General features: G+C 37.0%; 1 protein-coding gene across 3 annotated transcripts in view; it reads right to left on the bottom strand.

Annotated features, from left to right (window-relative positions):
• Positions 1-515: 515 nt before the first annotated feature.
• Positions 516-13572, bottom strand: part of LOC115223843 (fibulin-1) — an 80767-nt gene continuing 67710 nt past the window's right edge. For 2 of the 3 annotated variants that reach the window (XM_036513008.1, XM_029794526.2), the window contains 2 exons: positions 3354-3604; positions 516-2052 (listed from right to left, as the gene is read on the bottom strand). In XM_036513008.1, coding sequence (XP_036368901.1) covers positions 1907-2052; positions 3354-3604 — 397 coding nt within the window. In that variant the 3' untranslated portion in view covers positions 516-1906. Of the gene's footprint in view, positions 2053-3353; positions 3605-12450; positions 13009-13572 lie in introns of those variants that run through there. The other variant, XM_029794527.2, reaches the window with a different exon arrangement.

A 13572-nucleotide genomic window follows, 5' to 3' on the forward strand; every position in this document is an offset into this window, starting at 1 on the left:
CACACACACAAATGTGATGGACATCTTTGAACCTTCATCCACAAACAAACTCTGTTCACAAGGCTCTGGTTGTTGACCTGAAGCTACAGCAGAAGACACTTGCCCAAGCTGCCATGCAATGGGACTGAACGTAGAACTAAGTGGTTGGGAAGCAAGCTTCTTACCATAGAGCCACACCTGCACCTTGTGTGTGTATGAGTTTCCTATTCAAAATAGAACACCTACATGCATTTAATTACTGGAATGTGCAGATGTACTTTGGAAGGACACAGCTTGGATTGTCATCCCCTTCTGTACACAATTAAGAAGAGAAAAAACTGAGGCAGACAAAGTATAGTATGCAGTGTTAGGCAAGTGAAAGCACTTGTTTAAGAACACAACAAAGAAGTGTGCAAGGGAGCTTTAGATGTGAAAGGAAGAAACAAAAGGGAATCAGGTGTTTGAAGGGATATCAAAGAGAAGAAAAAAGAATGGGGAAAATAGAGAGGCTGGAGAAAGAAAAAAAATTGTACAACACTTTTTTCTGTTCTTCTTGTATTATTTATTCGTTGAATCATCAATATTTCATCAATTATTTCATGAAATAAAAGAAGTTAGTTGTGTCCTGTTAGGTATTGTTAGTCTGAGTAGATTTATGTCTTGCCTTGGTTGGTTGTCAGTAACACAGAAAAAAAAACAAAAAAGGGGGTTTTGTGTTGAATGGGAAAGACTCAGTTAGGGTCTCAGTCTCTCTCTCAGTCATATTCAGCTTCTTTATCATAATTTAATTGTAATTTTATGTTGGGACATAATGTGTAAAGCATTTCTTTACAGTTAAAGCTATGAAACAAATAACCCTTTAGGTTCCTTTCAATTTAACGGACTTTTGACTGTATCAGACACATCTCACCCCTATTAGTTTATTAACGTAAGGGGTCATTGTGTGTGCATGTGTATGTGTATATATATATATGAATTATTTTTTGTGTATTAAAGCTAGCATTTGTTTCATGTTAAGGAATACGTCAACAATTATTTAAGCCCATCACAGAAAACGTGGTCTTTGTCTCTGGAGACAAACACTGATTTCTCTCTAGGCTTGAATAACTTCGAGACCAATGGTAGTCTTAATACACAAATAAAGAATCTTTATCCATCAGTGTAGTGTTGAGAACAATGAGATTCACATAAATTTTGAGACGGCCAGAGCAACAGGGATGGATGAGAAATGCCAAAGTCATCATCATTGTTCAACCGTGGTCGAGACAATGGAATTTACTATGCTACACCAGACTTCACGGTCCATCATAGCATTACGGAGGTCCTGTTGCTGGTTGCCTGTATCCCTGGAGATTACATCAGGGTAGGAGAGTGTGCGTCCTGACCTCTATCTGACCAAAGACTACATATTTGGCCCAAGTGTGCCAGAACCCGTTGTTCAAGGATCAGTTTGCCCAGTCACTTAGGGGCTTGCTACTCTTCCTCATGATCTTCAGACAAGAAAAAAACTGTCATCATCAATCACCACATACCTATATACATATACTGACATGCACACACTCATATATACACGTTACCTTTCGCTTAATACACACACCTTTCCGTTATTAGTTCGTTAAATTGAAGTGTCACTATATACATATACATGCATACAAATACATATACACACAGATATACATACAAACACACACATAAACATCTCTCCATCCTCCAGCCACATATATATATATATATATATATATATATAAATATATATATATATATATATATATATATATTGTTAATTGAAGGACTGGTCGTCACTGGAATTCTTATATCAGTAAATATAGAAAAAAAAATGTAGAATTGGTAGTCTTGTGTTTAGCACCGGTAATTGTATGACTGTGGAATTGGTCCTCTTCTGTATCTCTGTCGGTTGATTTAGCTATCAGATTGTATATTCCGATACATGGATACTGACAAAGGTGATGTGACGGGTGATGAGCAGGTGTGGGTTCTCACTGTGATTTTCCAGTACCAGAGTAATTAAAAACTCTAGAGGTCCAAGAATTGGTTTTATCAAATATAGAGCTCCTGGAAATACAAAAGAGAAAGTAAGAACAATTTTAGAAATTGAGAAAAACATACTGAAGTTATCGTCATCGTTTAACATCTGCTTTCCATGCTGGCATGGGTTGGACGGTTTGACATGGAATTGGCTAGCAGGGAGCTGTCCAGGCTCCAACTGCCTGTTGTGGCATGGTTTCTTTGCTAATTATATTTCTATTTAGAAATATTTTGAAGAAATTTCATCTGGTAATGTTTGAAATAAAACATGTTTTGAAAGGAAAAATGCAAAGGATGTCTTCATAGTACAAGAGTCAATTAAATAATAATAATAATAATAATAGTCAAGACGAAGTGTGCGATGCGATTACAATTATTTTATTGGTTGAACGATATTTCAGAATATCATTCAACTAATAAAATATCTATTACAATCAAATCACACTCTTCATCTTGACTGTTTACCTTTGTGAAGAGTTTTGTCAATCCTTTTTAAAATATAATAATAATAATAATAAACATAGAAGCTACACCTGGATCCTCAACACTTGCACACTATCCGAAAAGCTTCCCCTGCTAGGAACAGCCGACATTCTACACAAATAAAACCAGCCACAACCACTTACTCTATACAGTAAATATCCAATAAAATAAACAACCACCCCTACCTGTACTCTACAGGGTGGATGCGCAACAGAGGAACACAACTCACATTACATGCACAACACACTATACAAACACTGATACACAAAAAACTGCAACCAGACCCTAGGAAGAGTTTGCATTTCCCCAACAACAAAAAAGAACTCACAATGCTGCACCCCCCCCCCCACCAACACGGAGGTGATGCAGTGGAAATCTATCTGAAACTATCAGATGTTGAATGGCAACAACAACAGCAGCAGCAACAACAAGTGGAGGCGCAATGGCCCAATGGTTAGGGCAGTGGACTCGCAGTCAGAGGATCGCGGTTTCGATTCCCAGACCGGATGTTGTGTGTGTTTATTGAGCGAAAACACCTAAAGCTCCACGAGGCATCGGCAGGGGGTGGTGGCGATCCCTGTTGTACTCTTTCGCTCCAACTTTCTCTCACTCTTTCTTCCTGTTTCTTGTCCCCGACTTCCTTCGCAACCGCTGAGCCTGGATGCGCATTCATCCATCCGTCGATGCTCTCGGTGTCGGAGGTTGACCTGCTTGCTTTTCTGCAGTTCTTACAAATAGCAAAGGACCACGTTTCGGACTTCTCCCACTGGGATGAAGACTGCTTCACTCAACAAACAAACAAACAAACAAACAAGCAACAACAATAACAGTTTTCTTCTTCTTACCGTTTGAGTTATTTATAGCAGCACTAAAATATCCCTCTTCATTACCATGACTAAGGGTCAGCAATAAGTTTGGGTAGTATTTGTATCCCTTGGTCTGTATCATTAGCAGCATCATGGGTTCCTCCAGCACCTCGGGATGAGAAGGGATGGATATGAATTCCCAGCCTATGGTACGGGTCTTGTTTATCATACACAGTTTATCTTCCAGTTGGCATGGATTTCGTTTACAGACATATCCAGTCGCAGGGGCCCTGATGGGGAAAGGTTGAAAGACAATACATCAACAACACAGCTACAATAATCTTACATTTAGGGACAGGGTCACAAATTCAATGGAGAAGTGGTAAAGTATAAAAACTATAGAAATAACTCTGATACGTACCAGGTATTTAGTTTCCTCATTTAGTTTTTGTCACTGTTTCAGTCATTGGACTTTGGCCATGTTGAGGCACTGTCTCAAACAAGGGCCTGGGAACAGGAGGTGTAGGTGGTGCACATGCACCCCTTAAAATTTTTGAGGGGTGTGAAATCAAAATTTGCACCTCCTATATACTTTGCCTGATTTAGAAGATATTTCTAAAAACTGATCTATAAAACGTCACTTGAAGTTAGGTTTCTTCTCAAAACAAGAACAAAGGACAAAAATAAATAAATCAAACGTTTTTATCAAACATCTTCACCAAACACATTTGTTAAACCAGTTCAACTGGTGCATCCATCGAACATTTTCATGAAACTTTTTCATTAAACATCTTCATCAAACATTTTCATCAAACAACTTTATACAATATTTTCATAAAATATCTTCAAATATCTTCAGCATTTTAATAAAACATTTTCATCAAACACGTTCATCAAACATTTTCATGAAACTGGTTCAAACTGGTGCAACCATCAAATATTTTAATGAAACAAGCATCTTCAAACATGTTCATCAAATATTTTCATCAAACCAGTTAAAATCAGCAAATCCAGCAAATATTTTCTGTTGACCAGTCTGGGATGGAGGAGTAGCAGTTTTTCATCCATTCTGGCAATTTCATGGCAATATGTTTCTGCAGTAATGGTTTTTCCAGGTTTTAAGAAGTTTAGTGTCCAGCAGCACACCACCAAATAGTCACCACAACCTTTCTTTTTGAAGAGCTCGAATTTAGAGAAGGTTTTTGGTGCTTCATTTTGGTCCAACCACTGCGTTGGACCAAAATGTTTTTGTTATTGTACAGAATCCACTTTTCATCACAATTTACAATACGGTCAAGAAATGGATCAGTCTGGTTATGGAGAAGAAGCAATGAACAAATTTCATATCTGTGCATTTTCTGATTTTTATTCAAATCGTGTGGTACCCATTTGTTGAGCTTTTTTGATTTTCTGATTGCACGCAAATGGTTGCAGACAGTTTTCTGGTCAACTTGAAGTTCTTTCACCAGTTTTTGATTGTCTTTAATTGACCATCATCGATGACAGACAAGCATTTACTATGCTCACAATCTTCAAGGCTCAGGTCTCCACTGCAAAATCGTTTAAACCATTTTCGAGCTGACCACTCACTGGTCATTTCCTCACCAAACATTTCATTGATATCGCAAGCAGTTTCAGCTGCTTTACATCTTTTTTGAAGTTGAATAGCAAAATTTCTGAGGATCTGGAGAAAATGCACGTACCTGGCTGGATTTGTTACCTTGTTTGGTTTGGAAACAGAAAATGCAGACATTGAATCTCACTTAGGAGAGGAATTCGTTGATGTGTGTGTGGATCTCAGAAGTAAAAGCCTCAGTGACTATTGGACCAGTGTAAATACTGCTACAAAATACCCCAAGCTTTGTGCAGTGGTTGAACTAGCCATGCAAATGCAGTTCTAACAAAGCGGAGGAACAGACAGAACCTGGAAGAGCATAATGGCTTATGACTAATGACTTATGACTAAAACTCACCAATCTCCAACCGAATGTCAATGTTCATGCTAATGCTCACCAAACACATCTTTCTAGTTAATGATGGCAACCAATTCAATAAAAGAAGTACATTAATTTATTTTTAATGTATTTAACCCTTGGTCTACCAGAGAAAATATATGACACTAATAACCAACTGGGTCCAATCGACCCAATATTTTTCTTTTAATTAAATTTTATTCAAACTATCTCTATTTCTTAGCTATATTATATATGCCGTCAGGTGAATGAAGAATTACTGCTTCTAACAAATTTTAATAAAAGAAATACAGCTTACAGAATATATTATAATTTTTAAAATACAGAATTACAACTCTTCATATAATAATAATGATGAAATTATTGTCTACAGTGCTCAGGTGCACCACAACTTGTCAGAAAGTGCGTATAAAGTATATGCAGTAATGTACAAATGCCTGGAAAGCGAACAGTGTATGAGTCAGATCCATGCTTGCGTGTGTATGGAGGGGAGAAAATAAGGTGTAGTGTTGGTGAATCTCAGGAAGCGTGGAAGTCTTGAAGGATGCAGTGCTCTGACAACTAACAACTGATGCCAGCAGTTTGTTCCATGCTTCAGCAACTCTCAGCATGAAAAAATGTTTCCTGAAGTCATGGGAGCTGTGCTGTTTTCTTACTTTGTAAATATGTCCACGGGTGTTAGACAGGTGGAGTTTGAAAAGGTGCTCAGAGTTATTGTTTGTACAATGGTTGATAATTTTATGGGTGTCTGCCAAGTCAGCTGCCAGATGTCGGAGTTTCAATGTGTCCATGCCTAGGGAAGTAAGGCGTTCAGAATATGGCAAATGCCTGATGGAGGGTATTCTTTTGGTTGCATGTCACTGAGGCAGTGAACACTGACAACATTGGAATGTTCTTGGCAAACAATTCTTACATGTAGTATGAGTTTTCTTGTCTTTTTTTTTTTTTGGTTCACACAAAGAACATCATCCTTTTTTCTTTGGCTGAGAAATCTCGAATGAAGTTGAAGATCGCCTTCTTTTCTTGTTTGGTTGAAAAAATGTTAGCGGAACTTGTTTAGCATTAACTCCAGCACGTTTCATTCCTAACTGAATCAGGCTCCGTCTTCTTTTATCCTTAGAACTTTGCAAGTGAAGCTGTTTAGCAACAAGGAAAGCAATCACTGCACTTATATCACTCATGTTGTAGAATATAACCATAGGCCATCTTCGAATCATTCTTTTGCAAGTGTGTGTCCTTACCATCTTATCTAGAGCACACACACACAGCTATGCACATATACACTCAACAAAGATATACATGTATGCACACAAATACAGTTAAATAGATATATACATATGCATAAACAGACAATGACTAGATTTTTCAAAATTATTTTTATTTATTTGTATATTTTCTTCTTTTTTTTTCCATTAATGAATCACCCTAATTTGTGCCCTATGGAAGATATTTCATGTAGGAGCTGTTTTTAATATCAATATATTACCAAAGTCAAAATGGAAAAAGGGTTCAGTAAAAATTTAAACATAAGCAACTTAAGTATGTGTGTGTGTGTGTGTGTGTTTGAGTGTATGCATGTATGTATGTATGTATGTATGCATGCATGTATGTATAATATTTAATCTATTATCTTTAGTCCAATGAAGTATATTTTATTTAATTTCTCTCTCTCACTCTCTCTCTCTCTCTCTCTCTCTATCTATCTATCTATCTATCTATATCTATATATATATATATATCTGTCTATCTATCTATCTATATATATATATTCAATGTATGCTTTGCTTATTCACCAGTAGGCTGCAGGAAGCATAATGAGGCTGACTTCTTCAAAGTCAGGAGGGTGTGTACATGTGTGCACACTAATTTGTTACTATCTATATCCTTTCTGATGTAAGCAGGTTTATTGAGTAGGGCATGCTACTAGCATTGCATTTTGCTGTTAAATTTAAAGTATTGCATTCAAATGGAAGCATCTTATAACAGCCTTATATATATATATATATATATACATACAGGGTGAAGTGAATTCAATTTGATATATATATACAAGTATGTATATATGCATGCATGTATGTATAGAGAGAGAGAGAGAGAGAGAGTTGTAAAATACCAAGTTGCTTACAATTATTTACTTCCCTTCTAAATTACGAACAAAAATTTATTTTATAAAATATGTAATAATCATATAATGACATAAGTGTATGATAAACAAAAAACAACATGCCATAACAGAAACAACACAAGGAATAAAATAAGTAAAAAAAAGCATAGATTCATTGAGTGGCCTGCACTATTTTGCCAATTAGCATTAATGAACTTCAACTAATTTAGAATGGACAAAAGTTTCAAATCCTTTCTTTTTGTTTTTGGAGTCCTTGTACCTGTCTGTCTATAACTATGTACCTATGTCAGTATCTGTCTATAGCTGTAAAGCACCGACCTGGCAGAATTATTAGGCACAAGGGTGGATGTGTGGTAAGTAGCTTGCTTACCAACCACATGGTTCTGGGTTCAGTCCCACTGCGTGGCACCTTGGGCAAGTGTCTTCTACTATAGCCTCGAGCCGACCAAAGCCTTGTGAGTGGATTTGGTAGGTGGAAACTGAAAGAAGCCCGTCGTATATATATATATATATATATATATATATATATATGTGTGTGTGTGTGTGTGTGTATATGCTTGTGTGTCTGTGTTTGTCCCCCCCACCATCATCTGACAACCGGTTCGGCAAAATGACACCAATAGAATTAGTACTAGGCTTACAAAGAATAAGTCCTGGGATCGATTTGGTCCACTAAAGGAGGTGCTCCAGCATGGCTGCAGTCAAATGACTGAAACAAGTAAAAGAGTATGCTGGGAAAAATATTTAGGGGCATTTCATCTGTCTTTACATTCTGCTCCAAGGGTTTTACGTGCCACTGGCATCGGTGCCAATCGCATGACATCAGTATCTGCCACCAATCTTTTCAGGGTCCATAAAATAAGTATCAGTTGAACACTGGGGTCGATTTTATCAACTTACCCCCTCCCCTGTAATTGCTGGCTTTCTGCCAAAATTTGAAACTAATATTTACCTATAACCATATACCTATATCTATATTAATTTATAACTATGTAACTATATCAGTTTATCTATATCTGCCTATATTTATTTCTCGATACCCATTTATATCTATTTAAATCTGTCTATATTAACTGACAACCATATAGCTGTATCTATATTAAACTAGGAGACAAGTCATAAATAACGGTCATTATATATATTTTTATTGTAGTAAGTTTGACTAACAGCTGTTTCCAGTTGTCGTTATAGGTTTACTCAATCGGTCCATCAATCAATTAAGAAAAACTGAATGATCTGAAAATTTAATGCTACTTTCTTCGTCAGTCATTTCTGATTATATTATATTATATTATATTTATATAACAATCTATGTCTGTAGCTATCCCTCTATATCTATCAATATATATTTATATCTGTATATCTGTCCGTATATATCTATTTATATGTCTTTCATTTTTATTGTTTAAAAGTAGGTGAGCTGGCTGAATGCTTCGCAGCACTTCTAGCCTCTTATGCCCTGAGCTCAAATTTCACCGAGGTTGACTTTATCTTTCAGGCTTTCAGCGTCAATAAAATGAGTACCAAACGGAGCACTGAGGTCGACCTAATCGAATAACCTTCTCCCTTCAAATTCCAGGCTCTGTGGCAATAGTAGAAATAATTTTCATGGTTCAATCCTCCGCAGTCTGTCTGTCTATTGACATTTTTCAGGACTTCTGAGATTTGCACGAACACGGGAGGTAACTTAGATCTAAATGCTTGCAGCGGAGTGGTCTCCCTTTGTCCATCTCTATCGACAGACACTTTTCATTTGGTTCCCTGATAAATTAACCAAGGTAATGTTTCAATATTACTTTTTACTAAGGCGGCGAGCTGGCCGAAACTGGCCCCCTCCCCACAAAATTTCTGGTCTTGTGCCTAGAGTAGAAAAGAATAGAAAAGGCGGCAAGCTGGCAGAAACGTCAGCACACCGGTATTTCGTCTGTCCTTGTGTTCTGAGTTCAATTTCCGCCGAGATCGACTTTGCCTTTCATCTTTTCGGGATCGATAAATTAAGTACCAGTTGCGTACTTCGGTCGATGTAATCATAGTAGAAAGGATTATTATTGTTGTTGTTGTTATAAATTTTTTATTACAAATATTATGTCGCTGAGTTCAAGATCTCATAAATTTTGGTTTTTATTTATTTACTTATTTACCAATGTTATATTTCAGCCTTTGCTTTTTAATTTGGAAAGTTTATATATACATATGTGTGTGTGTGTGTGTGTGTGTGTGTGTATTATCGTAAAACATTTCATATTTAAAAAAAGTTTTAATTAACAAAAAGAAACAAAAAGTCACGCTAATATCGTAAATTAGAATGATAATAATCTTTTCTACTATAGGTACAAGGCCAGCAATTTCAGGAGAGGTGTTAAGTAGATTACATCGACCCCATTACTCAACTCGAACTTAATTTATTGACCCCAAAAGGATTAAAAGCAAAGTCGACCTTGGTGGCATTCGAACTCAGAATGTAGCAGCAGACGAAATACTGTTAAGCATTATGCCCGGTGTGCTAACGAGTCTGCCAGCTTGCTGCAGAATAATAATGCTTAAAATGGCAAAAGAGAGAAGTGAAGAAAATGGATACCAAGACCAGAAAAATGTTGACAGTATATGGAGCCTTCCACCCTAAGAGTGACACTGACAGGTGTCAGAAGAAAGGGTGGGAGAGGTTGAGAGGTTTGATCAGTTGCTAGAACTGTATTGAAGTAGAGGAAAGCAGCTTAGGGTGGTATAAAAAGAAATGCTGCAGAGCCACTGTTGAAACACAGAAAGAAGGCTGGTGTCATCAAAGCTGAAAATTGCGTAACTAAAGAAAAATTTAAACAAGAAATGAACAAAAAAAAAAGAAAAAGCATGGAAGGAAAGGTACAAGGCCTTGGAAATGTTTTTTTTTTTTTGGAGAAGGGGGCTAGTCAATTACTTTGACCCCAGTGTGTAGCTGGTACTTATTTCATTGACCCCAAAAGGATGAAAAGCAAAGTCGACTCTGGTGGAAGTTGAACTCAGAATGTAGCAACAGGTGACATACTGCTAAGCACTTCGCCCAGGTGTGCTAACGAGTCTGCCAGCTCACTGCCTTAATAATAATAATAATAATTATAAAAATAATAATAATGTTTTCTTTATTGATCCCAAGGGCCAGACACAAAATGAAAAAGGCATTACAAAAACAAGGGACAGTGGAGCTTAACACAAAATTGTGTATACAATGATAATCCTTTCTACTATAAGCACAAGCCCTGAAATTTTGCAGGAAGGGGGGGGGGCTCGTTGATTACATTGAGCCCAATGCAAAAGGATGAAAGGCACAGTTGACCTCAGTGGAATTTGAACTCAAAACGTAAGAACAGATGGAATGCTGCTAAGCATTTTGCCCAGCATGCTAATGGTTTTGCGGGAGGGAGTAAGTCGATTACATTGACCCCTGTGCTCAACTAGTACTTATTTTATCAACCCTGAAAGGATGAAAGGCCAAGTCCACCTCGGCAGAATCTGAACTTGGATCCATGAGATGCTGCTGTTAAGCCTTTCACCTGGTGTGCTAATGATTCTGTTAGTTTGCTGCCTTAATAATAATAATAATAATAATAATAATAATAATAATAATAATCTATTCTACTAAAGGCCTGAAATTTGGCGGGAGGGGACTAGTCGATTATATCGACCCCAGTGTTTCACTGGTACTTCATTTATCAACCCTGAAAGGACCAAAGGCAAAGTTGAGCCTGGCAGAATTTGAACTCAGCATGCGAAAATTGATGAAATGCCTCTAAGCATTTAGCCCAGTATGCTAACAATTCTGCCAGCTTGACAGCCTAATAATAACAATAATAGTAATAAAACTAGTAGTAGTAGTAGTAGTAGTAGTAGTGATAATAATGATAATAACAAATAATGATGATGATGATGATTTATTTTATTGGTTATAAGGGTTCAATATTTTGGGGGATAGTACAAGGGTAAAATGCAAAAGAGCCAGACGGCCACAGATTTGGTGGAGGGGAATAATCAAATATATGACATAGTAGTAGTAGTAGTAGTAGTAGTAATGATTGCTAACATAAGGCATAAGACCACAAATTTTGATTAAATTAAATAGTAGTAGTAGTAGTAGTAATGATCTTTCCTATAATAGGCACAAGGGCTGAAATTTGGTGGGAGGCCACTAATTGATTACTTTGATACCAGTAATCAACTGGTTCTTGTGTTATTCTTTTATTGTCCCCCAAAAAGGATGAAGGGCAAAGTGAACCTCAGTGGAAGTTGAACTCAGAACATAAAAATGGAAGAAATGTTGCTAAGGAATTTTGTATTTGGTCCAGCATGCTAACGATTCTACCAGCTCACCACTTTAATAATAATAATAATAATAATGATAATAATAATAATAATAATGATAATAATAATAATGATAATGATAATAATAATGATGATGATATCAATGGTGATAATTCTTTCTAATTCATGTACGAGGCCAACAATTTTGAGGGGAGGGTGTAGTTGATACTTTCAACCCCAGTACTTAACTGGTACTTTATTTTATCAACTGCAGATGGGTATAATAATGACAGCAGCAGCAGTAGTAATAATAATAATAATAATAATAGTAGTAGTAGTATAGTAGTAGTAGTAGTAGTAGCAGTAGCAGTAATAATTTCGAATTTTGACACAAGGCCAGAAATTTTGCAGGAGGGAATAAGTCAATTACAATGGCCCCAATGGTCAACTGGTACTTATTTTATCAACCTTGAAAGGACGAAAGGCAAAGTGGACCTTGGCAGAATTTGAACTCAGAATGTAAAGAGACAGGCAAAATGCTGCCAAGCACTTTGTCCGACATGCTAACGATTTGGCCAAATAACAATAATAATAATAATGACAATTTTTTACATAGGCACAAGACCAGCATTTCAGGGGAAGGTGGGGAACAGTCGATTACATCAACCCCAGTATTAGACTGGTACTTTATTTTATTGACTCCAAGAAGGATGAAAAGCAAAGTTAATCTGGGTGAGATTTGAAATATAATACAAAAAAAAAATATTGAAATGAAAAATTTTAAATCTTCAGAAAGTTAAAAAAGGAAGTTTATGAAAGGTGGAGGATGAGGAGGAGAGGTGGAGGAGGAAGAGGGAGAGGAGGTGGAGAAATTGAGAGAGAATATATTTTTAAAAAATTTACAAATATTGAAAAGTTAGCTGAAATGACTGTTTAGGTTACATAAAGGAACAATTTTGAGACAGCTTGACCAATTAGTTGGTGCTTGTCAGAACTGTACATGTCCATAGTCAGTTGGATCTTTATGTCTTGTGGCCCAGGTATCCGTCGAAGGAGTTCAAGGGCTGCCGAATTGGTGGTGTAGTTCAAATGGAAATACTGTTGACTGATCTTGGCCACACCGCCCAGCTGCGGACTGGCGTCTTGTAGCTTAAGGCTGAAGCGGAAATACCTCGACGGCAAGATTCGTCCGGAGATTGTGAACAGCGTGGTAGGCACCTTTATTTTGGATGGGAAGGTCATGAAGTTGTAAGAGAGCGACAGGGGCGATGTGAGGCACTCGATATTTTGTACTGGACAAATGCTTGGTCGCTGGCAACGGACACTGAAAGAGAAAGAGAAGATGACACACACACAATCACACAATAAGCAAAAACAATAACAGGAGCAGCAAAGATATTTGTGGTTAATTCTTACACTTCTAATGTTGCAATGGGTGGCTGTAGGGTATGGAGAGCAAAGTATGTTGTTATTTGGCCCCCAAATCAACCCTGGTATCACCAGTAGTCTCTTTTTCTTATATCAGGAACTACATGGACCATTTTATTTCCTTGTGCTACCCTCTTGCGATGTGCTCTGTTCAATGTAACACAGCAAATTAACAGTCATTAGAATATCATATTTCACCTTAATAATCTTTTATCACCTTCTTCTAGTTCGTTTTACTTTGTATTCAAATCCAGCTAAGGTCAACTTTATTTTTCATCCTTTCAAGGCCAATAACTACCCCAACAAAAAAAACCGCTATCATTCCAGGTCAGTTGGCTGGAGGATGGAACTGTTTGAAATCTTAGAGCATCGTAAAAGTGCTTTGCAGTCTCTGTTGTAGTTCTTTGTATCCTTAGTTTAAATTCTCCACCTTCCTGCACTCCTCCTCTCGGTAACAACA

Source organism: Octopus sinensis, linkage group LG24, assembly GCF_006345805.1.
Source record: "Octopus sinensis linkage group LG24, ASM634580v1, whole genome shotgun sequence".
Taxonomy (NCBI): domain Eukaryota; kingdom Metazoa; phylum Mollusca; class Cephalopoda; order Octopoda; family Octopodidae; genus Octopus; species Octopus sinensis.